Source organism: Catharus ustulatus, chromosome 3, assembly GCF_009819885.2.
Source record: "Catharus ustulatus isolate bCatUst1 chromosome 3, bCatUst1.pri.v2, whole genome shotgun sequence".
Lineage (NCBI taxonomy): Eukaryota > Metazoa > Chordata > Aves > Passeriformes > Turdidae > Catharus > Catharus ustulatus.
The window spans coordinates 118,384,396-118,403,217 of record NC_046223.1 but is presented as its reverse complement, the minus strand read 5'-3'; the positions used below and the strand labels follow the sequence as shown (position 1 = coordinate 118,403,217).

The window sequence follows — 18,822 nt, the reverse complement described above, 5'->3', positions numbered from 1 at the left end:
TGGAAAACACAAAAGTTGAGCTGCAGGGCGTGGGCTGGGGCTGTACCTTGGGCCTGGTGAGGCGCAGCTCCCTCACCATCTCGATGTAGTGCTGTTTCCAGACGCCCTGCTCGAAGGGCGTGGGGTAGAAGTTGATGAGCCACCCGAAACGCAGGCACTTCAGCATCCACAGCTGGTCCAGCTCTGACAGGTACTTCCAGTGCCAGCTCACCTGTGAATTCCCAGCCAGGTGAAAACCTTGGGGTTTAAAGCATCCTGAGATTTTGGATTTGTAATTCCCACATATCCTTAAATGAATTCAATTCTGAGCTTAAACTTTTTGATTAAACCATTTAAACCTTTCCTTCATGATGTGGGGCCCTTCCAACTCAAGATATTCAGTGATTCTAAGCAATTTTCTAACTTACTGTCTCCCTGCTTGAGCATGGAGGGTTTGAGTTGCATCCACATGAAATGTTAGAAAAAATTACAAAAGCAAGGCTTAGCCAAGCTGAGATTATTAAATATCCTTAAATAACATAGAATATTGCATTAGTGCAGTAATAATGTCACTGCAAACTAAACTTGTTAATTTAAAACCACGTGGGCAGCATCTCACAGCATTTTATGGCATGCAAACAGATTTTTGGAGTCTTAATCATTTTGCTCCAAAGCCCATCTGTAATTTTCTGCTTCTCCACATCCAACATTTGACCCTCAGGCATTTTAAAGGATCCATTTTCCTTAAAAGGACCAAGTGTTTTCTTTGCAAAAGCACAAGCCAATATTTCTCAGTGAATTAAGGGCTCTAAGATGTTTCAGAGGAATGTGATTTTCAGGAAATACCAGGGTTTCTTTCTGGGAATAATCAGCCTTGAAAATGCCACTTTTAAAATACTTTAGAGCTGAGCATTTAAAATTATTTTTCACTTCTGTGAATCTTGGCCAATCTGGCTTAATTTAGGACCCGAGGAACGAGCATCATCCAAATCAGAAGACCTTTTGTTTTCACCAAAAATAAATGTTATCCTCTTTTTCCATTTTTTATTTTTTAAGCTGCTTTGGCCTGGCTTTCTGAACCCCAGGAAGGTGTTGGCTTCTTTTTTTTATTTTTTTCTACCTGTGCACATCGACAGAGGCTCCGTGGGTCCAGGAAGGAAAAGATGTACAAGGACAGGACCCGAGGGAGCCTCATGGTAAAATCGACAGCCTCGACGGGGACTCGAGCCTGGAGCTGCTTGGCACAGAATTTCTGCTGGGACAGGGAGCAACGTTCCAGCAGGTCCACCAGGATCCTCCTCCTCTGGCCATCTGTCCACTTGTCAAACTGAAAAATAAAATTTAAAAAAAAAAAACCAGGAGTTTCAGATGCAGAGAAACCGGAGATTCAGCTTGTTAAAATAAAACGAGGCGAGGGAAAGCGTTCCTGGTGACTCACTCGGAGGGAGCAGAGCGCTGGGAACAAATGGAGAGGCCACATGAAAAGAAACTCTGAAGCCACAGAGTGATTTTTAATCCTCAAAGAATGGCCTAGACCAGGACTCCCTGGGACCAGCTCTGAGGCTCAGCTTCCCTCATGGAAAGGAGAGGCTCGGATGGGTTTTTACAGGATGGTAAAATGGCCCCAGTGATGAATTCATTGCTGATTCCTTCTCCCCTGACACGTCCACGGCCTCTGTTGGATTTTAGAAACTCGGAGGGGTTTGAGCTTTTTGTGGTTTTTAGTATTGATTTTTTGGAGAACATTGTTTTTGACTTGAGGTTTTGGAGAAGGCTTTTAAATTTGAGCGATGAAGTTGAAATGATGGGTGCGTAGTGAAATAGAAGTGTGTGTTTTTATACGGTAAAAGGTTTTAAATTTGAGGAGTTCACAGTACTTCACCACTTCAATCTCAGAGTGCCTCACAATTTATAAATACACAATTGTCAAGTATTTTTAAAGCACAAACATCCAATTTAAAAAGTGCTTTTTCCCTCACAATCCCACTGCACGGGCCTACGGAGCTGAGGGAAACCAAAGCAAGGCCTGACCAGGCCTCGCCAGGAAAAATCAGCGGTGGCAGCGGAGTCGTGAAGATTTTTCCACAGCTGATGGCAGGTACAGGAGGAGGAGGATGGAATCCATGTGGGAGGAACTCAGGGAAGCAGGGATGGCTTTGCAGAGCTGGGCAAACAGGGTGGGAGTGAGGGAAGGGCCCTGTCAGCAGCCATGGCCTGGGAGGAGGCCGAGCTCATCGCCACAGATCCAAACCTGCAGCCAGGAGCCAGCAGGGAGGAAAAGATGATTTATTATTTTTGGGGAGGGCAGGAATTCCCAGTGGGAATGGCAGGGTGGGATGATTGGAGAGGTTTTTCCTGAGGGTGGAATGTGGATTTTGCTTCGTGCTGTCTTACCAGAGGGTGTGGTGACAGGACAAGGGGAAGGGTTCTAAACTCAAAAGCACAGAGATTTAGGTGGGATATTAGGGAGAAATCCTTCCCTGTGAGGGTGGGCAGGGCCTGGAATGGAATTCTCCTTTCCTGAGGGGAAATGTGGATTTTCCTTCGTCCTATCTTATTGTCGGGGTGAGGGTGGCCACAACAAAACTTTTGGGTTTAAGTGGCGAAAAATAAAGGAGCAGGAACAACAGAGTTGGCCAAAACTAAAGAACTCTAATGGAAAATAAAACAGGGATGGTGCCCAGAAAATGAACACTTTATGGAGTCAAACTGAGGATCTGAAACAAGGGGGATGTGGCAACATATACACACAGGGAGAGAATTTTCTAGAACTATGACCATGTAAGTAACCAACAGGGGAACAGAACTTGAACCAATTAACAACACCAAGGACTGTGTGAAGAACGCTTGGTTTGCCCTAACTCATCAAATATTTCCCAAGTCTTGTAGTCAATGTCTGGATCTTTCTTGGTGAAATCTGGCTAGATCTGTGTCCCTTCCAAGCCAGCTCCCACATCTCCAATCTCCTGGGAGGAGACCGACCTCATCCCCAAAATCGCTGCCATCTGCATCCAAACCTGCAGCCAGGAGCCAGCAGGGAGGAAAAGATGATTTATTATTTTTGGGGAGGGCAGGAGCAGCAGGAATTCCCAGTGGGAATGACAGGGTGGGATGGTTGTAGAGGTTTTTCCTGAGGGGGAAATGTGGATTTTGCTTCGTGCTGTGGTGACAGGACAAGGGGAAGGGTTTTAAACTCAAAGCACAGAGATTTAGATGGGATATTAGGGAGAAATCCTTCCCATGGAATTCCCAGAGAAGCTGTGGCTGCCCCATCCCTGGAATATCCAAGGATCATGGAAGGTGCCCCAGCCCATGGAATGGGATGAGCTTTAAAACACCTTCCAACCCAGTCTCTGGAATTCCATGAAACTCCAGCACAAACAAGCAGCCCAAACTCCTCTCCTTTTCCAAACAGGATGGTTTGGGGAATTCCCCTCAGTAAGGAATGCTTCTTTTCCCATTTATTTTCTTCTCAGGGTTGGCCATCCCCAACCAGCCCTGGAGCCACCATTCCACAGCTCCCAACTTGCTCTCTGCAAGTCCCATCTCTGCACATCCTTATCTGCATTTATCCTCAGGGACATCTAAGTCCCTCGTTAAATGTGACTTTCAAAAATTAAATATAAATCTTTAAATACAACTACAAATATAAATACAAGTACAAACATAAATATAGATAAAATTAATATTAAAAAATAAGAAGAAAAGTTATTCCAGTGGTTTTTTTATTATCATGGGTAAATAAATAGTTTGATGTGATGTGTCCCTTCTTTTCCCTGTTAGAATGAAACAGATTAGAAATAGATTTTTTTTAGAAACAGATTTTTTTTTTCCTCTGCTTCTTCCCCACCCCGAATCTATGTTCAAATGGAGGGCTGGCAGAATAACAGTTTAAAATGCAATGAAGGTAATTGAGAAGCATTTTCTTCCCTGATAATTTTGAAGAACTCCTTCTTTATTTATTTATTTTCCCTTGGATGAATTCCAGTGCTGGAGAATAAACTCCAGGAAGAAAATAGCTCTTCTCCTTCTCACAAACACCTCTGCAAGACCTTCAAGAAGGTCAGAATGAGGAAAGTGTGGGATTGGCATTCCTGAGATGTGGAGAGATGAGAAGCTGAATAGAAAAAGCTCCCTGTCTTTTCAGACACAGTGAATTAAGGAATATTCCCTTTTTTTTTAATCCCTGTTTTTCATATAACTTTCAGTTCTAATGATGCTTAGCAGAGTATTAAGGGACAACTGAAGCAGAACCTGGGGATTTAAGACTTAGAATAAAGAGAATAAAATCAGACAAAGATGTACCAGAGGGGGACAGAGGAGGTTCAGCCTGTCCCCTTCTCACCCTCAGCTTGAAATAAGAGATTTTCTCTGTCACACGAAGGGGGAAATTCTGCTCCCCATCCATGATCCCAGCCCCATCCTCTGCTCGTTAAAACAATCCCTGATCACCAATTTGCACTGATAAATTTTTGTGTGAGCCCCGGGGACAAGGGAGGAACGGGCTCAGTCTCTTCCACATCAAGAGATTAAGTGAACCAGTCAAAACAATCCAGCTTCACTTCCCAGCAGACGGAAGAGTTGCTCCTTTTTTAACCCTTCCCACCCCTGCCGTGGGTTTCCCGGTGGGGGAATTCCTTCCATCATCCTTTAAACTCCATTTTCACCAGTGCCACAGCACTGGGAACACCCAGCAGGAGTTAAACTGGCAGGATTTGTCTCTTTTCCAGCATTAAGGAGCACGTCCCCATCCCACATTTGGCTGCTCTGTCCGCAGATCCTCCCCTTGGATGTGATTACAGCAGCCCAACCAGTCGGACTGGATTCCCCTCGCTTCTCCTTCCCTCTCCCCACAGCTTTCCCCCTGCCAGGGCCTTCCCCAGAACAATGTCACCGCGGGGATTGTGTGACACCAGGCCGTGCTGGATCGGTTTACAATTAATCCATGAGTGCACACACACAAATAACCAAGGCTGACATGGAGGGAGAGGCCCCTCTGCTGCAGGATGCTGCTGGTTCTGCTGGCTCCAACTGGAGAGGGACACAACCCTCATCCCCAGCTCAGGGTGGGATCCCTGTGCTCAGAAAAAGGAGGAATGGATTCTCCAGAAGAGAAAAAAACTTCCCTTCCCTCCCCAGCCATCCTCTCACAGCTCTGAAAGGATTTGGTGGAGCTGGGTGAGAAGGTGAGAAGCAGACAAGGCACCTGATTGCCATAAAATACCTGAATCCACCCAAATCCCAAATATCTCTGCTGCCAAGCAGCTCCTTGTCAGCAATTAGGAACTCTCCCTCCAGGATCTGCATGGTTTCACTTTCCCCTCTGTAATTACACAAAGAAACCTGATATTTTACAGGAGAACCATGGTTGGGTTGGAAGGACTTTAAAGCTCCAAGCCCTGTCCAGCCTGGCCTTCATCCAGGAGCAGGTGACAATGAAAAGGCTCCTTCTTGTCACCAGGCCACCTTTCCTTCCTCAGAGTCTTCCCAGGAATCTCCTATTGAAAATGAGGCTTGGAGCAACCTAAGATAGGAATGTTGGAGGTGGAATGTGAGGAGTTTTAAGGTCCCTTCCAGCCCAAATCTTTCTGTGATTATCCTGTGAAATGTCAGGTTTGTTTGTTAGGTATGGCAGTAAGAGTGAGAACAAGCCAAGGACAATCCTGCCATGGGAATACCAATAATTATTAGCAGCAAATTCAGGAGCAGTGTTCTTGTGCAAAGTGAGCAGAGATGGCCCCAAGAACGTGGTTTGTGGAAGGTCACCTGGGAGGACCCAGTTCCACACAGAGAGGTGACAGAAGGAAAAACAAGAGGTTAAATCACAGAATCATTCAGGCTGGAAAAGACCTCTGAGATCAGAGTCCAACCTGTGACTGATCCCCACCTTGTCACCATCCAGGACATGGGATGGACACTCCAAACCTCCCTGGGCAGCCCCTTCCAATACCTGCCCACCCTTTCCATGAGGAAATTCCTCCTGATGTCCAACCTGAGCCTCCCCTGGCACAGCTTGAGGCATTCCCTCTCCTCCTGTCCTTTATTCCCTGGAAGCAAAGCCCAAATCCCACCTGTGCACAAGAAACAGAAATTAAATCCCTTCAGTTCACCTCATTCCTCGTTTCTCAACCTGTGTCTTATGGACCACAACACCCTGGGAAACATCAAAGGTGTCCTGTGCCACCAGCAGGAAAAAGTAACAAAATAAAAATGTAAATCCCTGGATGCATGCAAGTAAAATCAGGAATAATCCTGATTTCTGCCCCCCAAAGTTCAGGAAACCCCTCCAAACCTGGCATCATCCACAGAGGGAATCAGGGAATCATCCACAGAGGGAATCAGGGAATCATCCACAGAGGGAATCAGGGAATCATCCACAGATGGAACCAGGGAATCATCCACAGATGGAATCAGGGAATCATCCACAGATGGAATCAGGGAATCATCAGGCTTGGAAAAGCCCTCAGATCATCGAGTCCAACCATTAAATGAGGATTTGTTTCCCATTCCATCACTGCATTTTTAGACATCCAGAGATTTCCAACTTTGGTTTTTTAAATATGTTTTCCACTTGCTGCTATTAAAAGCTGGGTTTTGAACAGTAACAACACAATTATTTCATTTCCTTGGTGTCCTTGAAATTCCTTATTATCAAAACACAACTTATGGAAAGATTATTTCCTATAAAGACAAATATTGCTTAAAACCAAATTATTTTCCTGTAAAGATGGACTGAGATACAAAAAAATAAAATTGATGAGTGACTTATTAAGCATAAAGAAGAATCAATTCCAGCCCAAACCAATCTATGTGTGCATTTTGTAGATAAAATGTCATTTATTTAATATTTCAAAGACCCTCCAGCTGGCCATGGCAACATCTGAACATCCAGCATCTCCTTTGAAGGCTTCACAGACATTTCCTGGGATTTTTTCATCTCATTTCAGCTCATTCCAATGATGGAATATGATTTCCCAACTTCAAAACTCACAGAATGTGGGAGCTGAGGGAATTTATAACTTTACTCTCCTCAAAAGCACAGCAGCCACATCAGGGAAGTGAATCCTTTTTTTTTCCAGAAAGGAGAAGTTTTCCATTCCCATGAGATAAACTCCTGATCACTTCCAAAATCTGCCTGTAGCAAACATTTATTTAAAGAGAAAAGTTTACCCATTTTCCAAGCAGGGCTCTTCTTTCTTCAAATACCTATAAAACACGAGAAAAAAAGAGAAAATTTAGTATTTAAAGGGGGCTCAATACATGATGAGAAAAATCCAACTTCAAAAACAGTTCACAAAATATCAATGGAATCACTGAATGGTTGATTTTGGGAAAAAAATAAATTTACAGAGATCCTTTAATCCAAACTCCCTGATAGGATCAGGCATGTCCATGAGTTTGGGGTGTTTTATTGGATGGAGATTGCAGAACCTCCCTAAACATCAGGTTCTCCAATTCCTTAATAATTCCCCAGGACTGTGCTGGATTTATTCCATATATCCATGTATTTCTTGTACTGAGGAGCCCAGAAATGGACACAACATTCCCAACCTTTCCTGTGGAGAGGGAAAGAATCCACATCTCTTCTCCTGCCACATTTGATTGTTCCTTGGTGATCCTGCTGGGAATTTATCATCCCTGCATTCCTGAAATTTCCTGGATTTGGTGCCACATTCCCTGGAAGTGTCCAAGGCCAGGCTGGATGGGGCTTGGAGCAGCCTGGGATAGTGGGAGGTGTTGGGCTTGGAATTGGTTGAGGTTTAAGGTCCTTTCCAAAAAATATCCAGGGATTGGGAGGCCACAACCTCCCTGGGAAATCTCAGCCATGGCATCCACACCCTCCCAGCCAGGAATTCCTTCCCAAATCCCATCCAAATCTCCCTATTCCCAGTGGGAAAGCCATTCCCTGTGTCCTCTCCCTCCCTCCCTTGTCCCCAGTCCCTCTCCAGCTCTGGATCCTTCTTTTCTCCAGGTGAACATTCCAGCCTGGATCCATTGGAATTCTCCTCTCCTGGACACGCAGTGATGGGAGATGCCCAAAATCCGAACTTTTCCACTTCTTTATTTCCAAATTCCATCAATCCCGACTTGGAGGCGCCGTGGGCCCGAAATCCTGCATGGATTCCATCCCAGCTCCAGCAGAAACCTTCAGGAATGGGATAACAAGAGCAGCCTTTGTTCCCTGGCCCCTTTGCAGGGACAGCTCCCACCGAGGACGATCCGTATCCAAATCCAGAGGAGGATTCCTGCTCCTGACCTTTATCCGTAGGGAGCTGCACCCCCAAGCGCCAACACGTGGCTCCCCCACCACCACAAAAACCACCTCCAAGCCTTGTGATGGTGACCTGGGAAGTGAGGGAATGATTTTTCCAGCACACAGATCAAAGAAGGGAGGCGGGGGGAGGAAAAGCCCGGCTTATAAGCGCAGATAAAACGGCGATTAAACGGCGAGCGGGAGAACACGCTCGATCATTATAAACTCCAGACGTGCTCTTGCTCTGCCAGCCTGCAGGGATGGTTCCTGCAGAGAGGGACATTATCAGTGCTGATGGCTGCTGCAGCAGCTGACAGCTTCAGCCCTGTCTCTCCCAGCAGGAGCGTCTCTGGCGAGGGCTGGAAAACAACATTTCTTTTATTTGCGTGTTGACAGTTATTATTTGTTTTATTTGCATGGGGGACACCGGTAAAACAGAGAAATAAAAAAACCAACAACAACAATCTGAACTTGGGAAAGGATTTGCCCCAAGGAAGCGATGAATAGTCAAAGATCTGAGTTTGGGGTTGGAGAATTCCAGGGGGAGGGAGCTGTTTCTGGTCTTTGATCAAAGACAGACGCGGATTTGCTTTCAGCGTTCTTGGAGACACATCTGAGCTGAGGCTCTCACAGAGTTCTGCCTCTCCAGGCACTTGGGAGTGTTCATTAGCAACAGAATGGCCCAAATTTGGGGAAATAATCAAGCCCATGTCTCTCCTCCAAGGCTTTGTGGACTCCACACCTGTGGAGCGCAGGATGCAGCCGGAGGCCCGGGATGATTCTGGATCTGTTCTCTCACATCCGTGGCTTCAGGGGGTTTAAAGATGCTCAAGTAGCTGGAAAATCCCTCCATCCTTAGCTGCAAATGCCACTGGAGGCTCTTCTGGAGGAATTCAGAGCAGTTCCAGTCCTTCCCAGGATGGAGCCTGCAGGATTCTCCATCTCCTGGTGTTGCTTCATCCTCACCTGCAGATCCACCTGGAGATTCCATCCCTGGTGTTGTGACCGTGAACAATTTGGGATTTCATGATTCTGTCTCCTTGGCTTTGGCCTGTCCCTGGTGCTGATCCAGGAGCATTGAATCCAGGAGGTTTAATGGAATCACAGAATGGTTTGGGATGGAATAGACCTCAAGGATCATCTCTTTCCAACCCCCTGAGAAGATGTTAAATATTAGGAAGAATTTTTCCCTGTGAGGGTGGTGAGGCCATGGAATAAAATTCCCAGAGAATTTGTGGCTGCCCCTGGATCCCTGGAAGTGTCCAAGACCAGGTTGGAACAGTGGGAGGTGTCCCTGCAGGGTTGGAATGAGATGGGATTTAGGTTTCTCCCAACCCAAACCATTCTGGAATTCTGTGACAAGTGCACTCTGCCCACATTTGAAAATCCAGAGAAATCTACGGGAGCTACCCATGGAACACGCCCAGAATTACCCAAAATTTGTCAAGCAGGAAATTTATAACATAAATTTATGCCTTGGACCAGCTCTGAATTCCCACCTCCCCTGCCCCTCATTCCCTGTTCTCTCACATCCCACCTCTCCCTGCTTTTTCTATAAATTCCCACCCCTCCCATCCATAAATTCCTGCTCACGCTGCCTCCCAGGAGTGCAGGGAGGAGCAGACCCCTGACTGTACAAAAATGGCACCTTCCCCCTCTCCAGCTCCCTAAAAATCCCTCAGGGAGCATCTCCTCATTCCAAACATCAGAGCTAATTTTGCTGCAGTTATTTTTAATTATTTTTTGGTGCAGAGCAGCATAAGGATATACAAAAAAAAAAAAAAGGATTTTTTTTTGCCAGGTCAGAAACAAGAAAATCTCTTTTATTATGAATTTCCAAGAATCTTTCAAGGTTGGAAAAGACCCTGAGTCCAACAATTAATCCAGCACCACCACATTCCCCATGTGCCAAAAGTTCATCCCTGGTGTTTTTTTCATTTTTAAATATTCATTTCTAGCATTTTCTGGGATATTCTTGTACATTCCTCCCTACCTGGAACATCACCAAGCATTGGATTATTCAACAATTCCAATATTAATCCCTAAAATTTTTGTTGCAGCTCAATCCAACTTGCTAAGCAGCAGAGGATTAAAAAAAAAAGGTGGGAAAATGGTGGGAAAATGTGGATTTTTTTTATTTCTGGTTAGGTCATGCTTTATTCACAGTGATGCCTATCTGCAAAAATAATGTTGTAGGAACATCAAAATGATCAAAGGCTGGAGAATTTGCCAGATTGAAAGGACTTCAAAGAGCTCAATCTCTTCAGTTTATCAGAAATAAAATAAATTCAAGTGTTGGCTTGAAGTGGGGTAAAAGTCCTTCCCACAGGGGGAAAAAGAAATGCTGGATACAGAGGAGTTTAATTAGGGAGTAAGGAAAAATCAAATTAATTTTGATGTCAGAGGTATCCAGGCAGGAGGCAAAGTTTTATCTTTTAATGGTGTAAGGGATTAAACACAAGAAAATTATTAGGAAAGTGATGACATTTAAATTTTTTAAATTTAAAAAAAATAGTGACTTTCAGAAAAAAAAATTAAAATCCACCTTCTTTTTTTAAAAGCTATTTTTAAAAATTAGCAGTATTTAAATCAAATACTTGTTTGCTTTAAGTGGGTAAATCAGAATTTTTTCATCTTTTTCAGGTTAAATTTTATAACATAAAGAGTTTATGTGTCTAATATCTCTGTATTTCCAACAGGGAACAGAATCTCCAGTTTTTATCTTATTACTCATGACCACCTTGGACTCACACTCAGTTTGTTCTGGGGTGAAACTGGGGTCTTTTGGTGCCAAAAAAACCACAAAAACCCACAAAACAAAACAATCAAAAAAACCTCTCAAAATTTTGTGACTTTCAGAAAAGAAGATTCACTTAAAAAAAAAATTTGGTAAAATAGAAGCAATACAATAGGTAAATCAGAATTTTGCATATTTTAACATTAAATTTTTAATATATTTATATATCATAAAGATATTGCCATACTTCTAACAGGGACCAAAATCTCCAAGTTTTTATTCCATTTATTCCATTTTATTCCATTTTTATTCCATTTCCCACCTCCAAAGGGGAAAACGAAATGAATTAAATTTTTCTCAGGCTGGAAATTTGTGAAATTGAGGATTCTGAGATTATCCCAAACCCAGGGGATGCAATCCTGAGGAATTACCGTAATTTCACCATTATAAGCCGCACCATTTTGACTAAAATTTTGGTCCAAAGTGCGGCTTATAATCAGGTGTGGCTTATATATGGACAAAGAATGAAAAGTTGCTGTTTTAGTTTGGAGGACAGGTGTCTGCTGAGAAAGGCAGAAATGGAGAATTTAAAGCCCCTCCCTCCAAATTATTATAATTTTGAAATCAAGGGGCTCTCAGGCAAAGATATGGGAATTAGGAATAACAGTTCTTTACAGAAAATGACTGGCTGGAGGAAGGATGGGCTGTGAAAAGATAAAGAACAATGCCCTGCCTGGTTTCAATGGATGGCCCATTAGCAGAATATCTCCCATGGAGATCAGGATCACTGCCCCCACCCTCAACAGATGGTGATAGAACAGATACCTTTTATCACACTCTGTATTGTAACATGCAGTTTATAATCGTGAAATTACTGTAAATCCTCAAGTTGGTTTTGTGTTGAGTTGCACTGGATGATCCCAACCCAACAATTCTGTGATTCCCTGATTTTTAGGTTGTTTTATTGATTTTGGAACTTGCCTTGTCGTTGATGAGCTGGTGGTTGAGGGGGGTCCAGGTGCTCAGCTTGAGCTGGAGCTTGGAGCCCTCGGGGTTTTTGGGAGGTGCAAAGCCATGGAGAGGGGAGGTCCTGCTGCCACCAGCCAGGCTGAAAACAGAACAAAGATGGGAGTTATTCCTGGGCCACTCCTTGGATTTGGTGGGAAAAAATAAGATTTTTTTATAAAGAATAAAATTATTTAATAGAAAAAACACGGGCGTTATCCTGGGCCATTCCTTCAATTTAATGGGAAAAAATACAATTTTAATAAGAAATTTTATTACATATTTCATTGCACAAAGATGGATGTTATTTCTGAGCTATTCCTTCTTTTTCATGGAAAAAATACAATTTTAACAAGAAATTTAATTATTTTCATTGGGCAAAGATGGGAGTTATCCCTGTGCCATTCCTTCAATTTAATGGGAATAAATAAGATTGTTTTACAAAGAATAAAATTATTTAATGGAAAAAACATTGGCATTATCCCTGGGCCATTCCTTGGATTTAATGGGAATAAATAAGATTTTTTTATAACGAATAAAATTATTTAATGGAAAAAATATGGGTGTTATCCTTGTGCCATTCCTTCAATTTCATGGGAAAAAATAAGATTTTTAACAAAGAATCCAATGATTTAATAGAAAAACTTGGGCGTTATCCCTGTGCCATTCCTTCATTTTCGTGGAAAAAAAATGTAATTTTAACAATGGATTTAATTATTTCATTGAACAAGGATGGGCGTTATCCCTGGGCCATTCCTTGGATTTAAAGGGAAAAAATTAAGATTTTTTTATAAATAATAAAATTATTTAATAGAAAAAACATGGTCGTTATCCTTGTGCCATCCCTTGGATTTAATGGGAAAAAATACAATTTAACAAGAAATTTAATTATTAAATTGGACAAAGATGGATGTTATCCCTATGCCATTCCTTTAATTTAATGGGAATAAATAAGATTTTTTAACAAGGAATCCAATGATTTAATAGAAAAAGCATAGGCGTTATCCCTGTGCCATTCCTTCATTTTTGTGGAAAAAAAATGGAATTTTAACAAGGAATTTAATTATTTCATTGGACAAAGGTGGGTGTTATCCCTGGGCCATTCCTTCAATTTAATGGGAAAAAATTAAGATTTTTTACACAGAATAAAATTATTTAATAGAAAACACATGGGCATTATCCCTGTGCAATTCCTTGGATTGAATGGGAAAAAATACAATTTCAACAAGAAATTTAATTATTTCATTGGACAAAGATGAATTTTATCTCTGAGCCATTCCTTCTTTTGCATGGAAAAAATACAATTTTAAGAGGGAATCCAATGATTTCATAGCACAGCAATGACCCAAAATAGGAAAATAATTTGAAATTTCAACCACGGCTGATGGTTGGACTTGATGACCTCAAAGGTTTTTCCCAATTTTTACAACTCCATGATTTTTGCAGGAATAAATCAGATATTTACCAAAATTTCCCCTTTTTGGAGACACCAAATATCCAAACTTTGTTCAGGCAAAGCAATTTCTCCATAAATTCTTGCCCAAGCATGAGAAAAGGGATTTTATTTTCCCCTTCATTCTCCAATTTCCATTTCTCAAGCTGCAGCAGCCTGAAAACCAAATAATTTCTTTACCACATTAAAAAAAATAAATTAAAAATCTCCCTTCCCTGTATATATATTTATTTTTTTCTGTAAATACCTCAGATCACTTTAAAGCTGAAGTGGCAGGATGGATAATGGGATTTTTGGGACAAAAAAAGGCAAATCCATGAATTAAATCCCATCACACCAAAAACACATCAAAATCCACCCAGAAAAAGGATTTTTGTAGCTGCCTCTCAGACTCCTGTTCCTTATCCAGACAAAATTCTTCTTTTTTTTCAATGAATTAATCTTCAAAAATCACTGCAGGATCTGTCGGGTACATCAATTTTTTGTTTAAATTTTCCTTCCTTTCTTATGTTGTTACAGAGTCAAAGAAATATGTTCTTACAAAAACAAAAACAAAAATAAAACAATCCAAACAAACAAAAAAAAGAGAAAAACCAAACAAAATACCATATGCACACTAAACACCCTTAAAAAAAAACCTCCAAAAAAATAGAAAGCAAACAAACAAAAACCCAAACAAAAACAAAAAAACCCCAAAATCAAACAAAAAACCCAAAAAATAAAAACCAAAAATAAACAAAAAATCAGCAAAAAACCCCAAAAAACTAAAAATAAACAAAAAACCAACAAAAAAAAACAAATTAAAAAACCAAAAACCCAACAACAACAACAAAAAACCACCAAAACCCCCTAAAAATTTAATAAAGAATCAAAAAATAACCCAACCAAAAAACCCCAAACATTAAAAAAGAACCCAAACAAAAATCTGTTGCATTCTCCTCTCCATGCTCAGGAAATAAATTAATTACAAAAATCTAAATTTTTTTCCCCTTTTCTTCTTTTTTTTTTTGGGGCTAAAGATCCTTAAATCACAAATTACCCCTCCAATTTAAATTTCCCACCAAAAGCTGAAAATTTAGGATATGGGAAAGTCTAAAATCTCAGAATCTGGGGAAAGTCTGTCTGGAACTTCAGGATCTGGGAAAAAAATCTGTCAAAAAATTCAGGATCTGTGGAAATTCTCTCTGAAACTTCAGAATGTGGGAAAAGTCTTTCTGAAAATTCAGGATATGGGAAAGTCTGAAACTTCAGGATTTGGGAAAAGTCTGTCTGAATCCTCAAATTCTGGGAAAAGTCTGAAAATTCAGGATCTGGAAGTCTGCCAGAAACTTCTGGATTCAGGAAAAGTCTGTCTGAAAATTCAGAATATGGGAAAGTCTGAAATCTCAGGATCTGGGAAAAGTCTGAAACTTCAGGATTTGGGAAAATCTGTGAAAATTCAGAATCTGGGAAAAAAATCTGCCTAAAAAATCAGGATCTGGGGAAAGTTTGTCTGAAACTTCAGGATTTGGAAAAGTCTGATACCTCAGGATCTGGGGAAAGTCTGTCTGAAAATTCAGGATTTGTGGAAAGTCTCTCAGAAACTTCAGGATGTGAAGAAAGTGAAACCTCAGGATCTGGGGAAGGTCTGTCTGAAACTTCAGAATTTGGGAAAGTCTGTCTGAAAATTCAGGATTTGGGGCAAGTCTGTCTGAAAATTCAGGATCTGAGGAAAGTGAAACTTCAGGATCTGGGGAAAAATCTGCCTAAAAATTCAGGATCCAGGATCTGGGGAAAGTCTGATACCTCAGGATATTGGGGAAAGTCTGTCTGAAAATTCAGGATCTGGGAAAAGTCTGAAACTTCCTCAGGGGGAAAGTCTATCTGAAATTCAGGATCTGGGGAAAGTCTGTTAGAAACTTCAGGATGTGAGGAAAGTGAAACTTCAGGATCTGGAGAAGGTCTGTCTGAAACTTCAGAATTTGGGAAAAATCTGTCTGAAAATTCAGGATCTGGGGAAAGTCTAAAACCTCAGGATCTTGGGAAAAGTCTGTCTGAAACTTTAGGATTTGGGAAAAGTCTGGTACCTCAGGATATTGGGGAAAGTCTGAAACTTCAGGATCTGGCAGAAGTCTGAAACTTCTGGACCTGGGAAAAGTCTGTCTGAACATTCAGGATCTGGGGAAAGTCTGTCTGAAAATTTAGGATTTGGGGACAGTCTGAAAATTCAGGATCTGGGAAAGTCTAAAACCTCAGGACCGGGAAAAATTCTGTCTGAAACCTCAGGATCTGGGAAAAAAATCTGTCAAAAAATTCAGGATCTGTGGAAAGTCTCTCTGAAACTTCAGAATGTGGGAAAAGTCTTTCTGAAAATTCAGGATATGGGAAAGTCTAAAACCTCAGGATCTGGGGAAAGTCTGTCTGAAAATTTAGGATTTGGGGCAAGTCTGTCTGAAAATTCAGGATCTGAGGAAAGTGAAACTTCAGGATCTGGGGAAAAATCTGCCTAAAAATTCAGGATCCAGGGAAAGTGTCTGAAACTTTGAAACTTCAGGATCTGGGGAAAGTCTGATACCTCAGGATATTGGGGAAAGTCTGTCTGAAAATTCAGGATCTGGGAAAAGTCTGTTAGAAAATTCAGGATGTGAGGAAAGTGAAACTTCAGGATCTGGAGAAGGTCTTCTGAAACTTCAGAACTTGGGAAAAATCTGTCTGAAAATTCAGGATCTGGGGAAAGTCTGGTACCTCAGGATATTGGGGAAAGTCTGAAACTTCAGGATCTGGCAGAAGTCTGAAACTTCTGGACCTGGGAAAAGTCTGTCTGAACATTCAGGATCTGGGGAAAGTCTGTCTGAAAATTTAGGATTTGGGGACAGTCTGAAAATTCAGGATCTGGGAAAGTCTGAAACTTCAGGATCTGGGAAAGTGTCTGAATCCTCAAATTTTGGGGAAGTCTGAAAATTCAGGATCTGGAAGTCTGTCAGAAACATCTAGATGTGGGAAAAGTCTGTCTGAAAATTCAGGATATGGGAAAGTCTGAAATCTCAGGATCTGGGGAAAGTCTGTCTTAAACCTCAGAATCTGGGAAAAGACTGAAACTTGAGGATCTGAGGAAAGTCTGTCTGAAAATCCTGAAATTCTGGGCAAAGTTCGTCTGAAACTTCAGGATTTGGGAAGTGTCTGAAACTTCAGGTTCTGTGAAAAGTCTGTCTGAAAATTCAGGATCTTGGGGAAAGTGTCTTAAACCTCAGGATCTGTGGGAAATTCTTTCTGAAACTTCAGAATTTGGGAAAGGTTGTCTCAAAATTCAGCATTTGGGGAAAGTCTGTGAAAATTCAGAATCTAGGAAAAAAATCTGCCTAAAAATTCAGGATCTGGGGAAAGTCTGAAACTTCAGAATCTGGGCAAAGTCTGTCTGAAAATTCAGGATTTGGGGAAAGTCTGTCTGAAAATTCTGGATTTGGTGAAGTGTCTGAAAATTCAGGATCTGGGAAAGTCTGAAACTTCGGCATGGGGAAAGTCTGTGTTAAACCTCAGGATGTGAGGAAAGTGAAACTTCAGCATCTGGGGAAGGTCTTCTGAAACTTCAGAATTTGGGAAAAGTCTGTCTGAAAATTCAGGATCTGAGGAAAGTGAAACTTCAGGATCTGGGGAAAAATCTGCCTAAAAATTCAGGATCTGGGGAAAGTTTGTGTGAAACTTCAAAATCTGGGAGAAAGTCTGTCTTAAACCTCAGGATCTGGGAAAAGACTGAAAATTCAGGATCTGAGTAAATCTGTCTGAATCCTGAAATTCTGGGCAAAATCTGACAGAAAATTCAGGATCTGTAAAAGTCTGATACCTCAGGATCTTGGAGAAAGTCTGTGTGAAAATTCAGGATTTGGGGAAAGTGTCTGAAACATCCTCATGGGGAGAAGTGGAGGGGCAGGCATGGATCTCTTCCAGATGCAGGAAAGGAGTTTCAGGTTGGATTTTTGGGAAAGGTTCCTCCCCCAGAGGGTGTTGGGGTGCTGGGACAGCTCCCCAGGGAATGGTGACATCCCCAAAACTGCCACAGCTCCAGGGATGCACAGGGTGGGAATTCTGTGCAGGGCCAGGGGTTGGATGTGAGAATTTTTGTTGGTCACAGGGAGAAGTCACATTGCATAATTCCACAACTTCATAATTCCATAATTTCCATAATTCCACAAAGCTGCACAAGCCACAAAACTGCCTGGACTGGGCTGGATATTTGAGTATTTACTGAAATTCCTCTGAGCTTCACAACTTAGGAGCTCATTCCTGGAATTGTTTGGATGGGAAGGGACCTTAAAAATCATCCAGTTCCTCTCCCTGCAAGATTTGTTATCTTTGGACTGGCTGCCCAAAACAACATTCCAGAGATTGCTCCAGCTCACTCTTCCCACATCCCAGGATGGAATTTGTCAGGCTCAGGTGATCCCAAAACATTCCAGCAGCAAGAGAGGAGGGGAGCAAGGATCAGGAAAATGTTGGTTCAGTGGAATGGTTCACAGCTGGGATGGGAGGATTCAAGAAATTTGGATGTGAAGGGGACACAAAGTTCCACAGGGAACTTTCCAGCAGAAAAATGTCACTTGGAAATACCTCCACTCATTCCAGCACAATTTGGAATTTAAAAATGGTTTTTAAAAATAAATTATTCCATTGGAGAAAGCTCAACAATCCATCATGATCTCATCCCATTTACCAGGAAGAATTTCCTTTACCTGGGCTGATCTCTGCTTAACCATACCCAAAATAACTCCTGCAGAATCAATGATTTTATCCATGATTTTATCAATGATTTTATCAATGATTTTATCCATGATTTTATCCATGATTTGTGACCACAGCTCTGCAGAAATAAAACCTCTGTGGTGCACAGAGCCTGCTGCATGCAGAAGTTGAAGGATGCATTCCCCTAATCCCATCCATACACGTGGCTCCAATGGAGCAACAGAAAAATTTGGCTGGGAATAAATTGTAAAACTTCAGGATTTAACTGAATCGAGTGAAAGCAGGAGAGTGATTTGGATTGTAAATTAATATATCGAAATAAACAGTGCAGTGATGGGAGGAGGTTTTAATCAGCAGCAGGTACAGGCAGGGCGGAGGGTGGATTAGGAAGGACCTGGGGCTGAAATCAATAATCAATAGTCAATAGTCAATAGTCAATAGTCAATAATCAATAATCAATAATCAATAATCAATAATCAATAATCAATAATAAAAAATGGGACTTGTCCATGGATCCCAGCATGTTTTCCAAGCATTCCTTGAGCTTATTGAGCCTTTGAGCCCCCAGCATTGGAGAGTCCCTTCATGGAGGCACAGAATTGTTCAGAATTCTGAAACCCAGCACTAATCCATGTCCCCAAGTGCACCTCCTGATGGTTTTTGGAGTGATGAGGATTC

At 41.7% G+C, this 18,822-nt stretch overlaps 1 protein-coding gene across 1 annotated transcript in view; it reads right to left on the bottom strand.

The window, feature by feature from the left end:
* FBXO16 (F-box protein 16) overlaps nt 1–18,822 on the bottom strand; it is a 34,679-nt gene that overhangs the window by 15,182 nt on the left and 675 nt on the right. Inside the window, exons 3-6 of the mRNA XM_042779100.1 lie at nt 11,952–12,078; nt 7,150–7,185; nt 1,100–1,306; nt 47–211 (exon numbers count right to left, since the gene is read on the bottom strand). Coding sequence (XP_042635034.1) covers nt 47–211; nt 1,100–1,306; nt 7,150–7,185; nt 11,952–12,078 — 535 coding nt within the window. The remainder of the gene's footprint in view (nt 1–46; nt 212–1,099; nt 1,307–7,149; nt 7,186–11,951; nt 12,079–18,822) is intronic.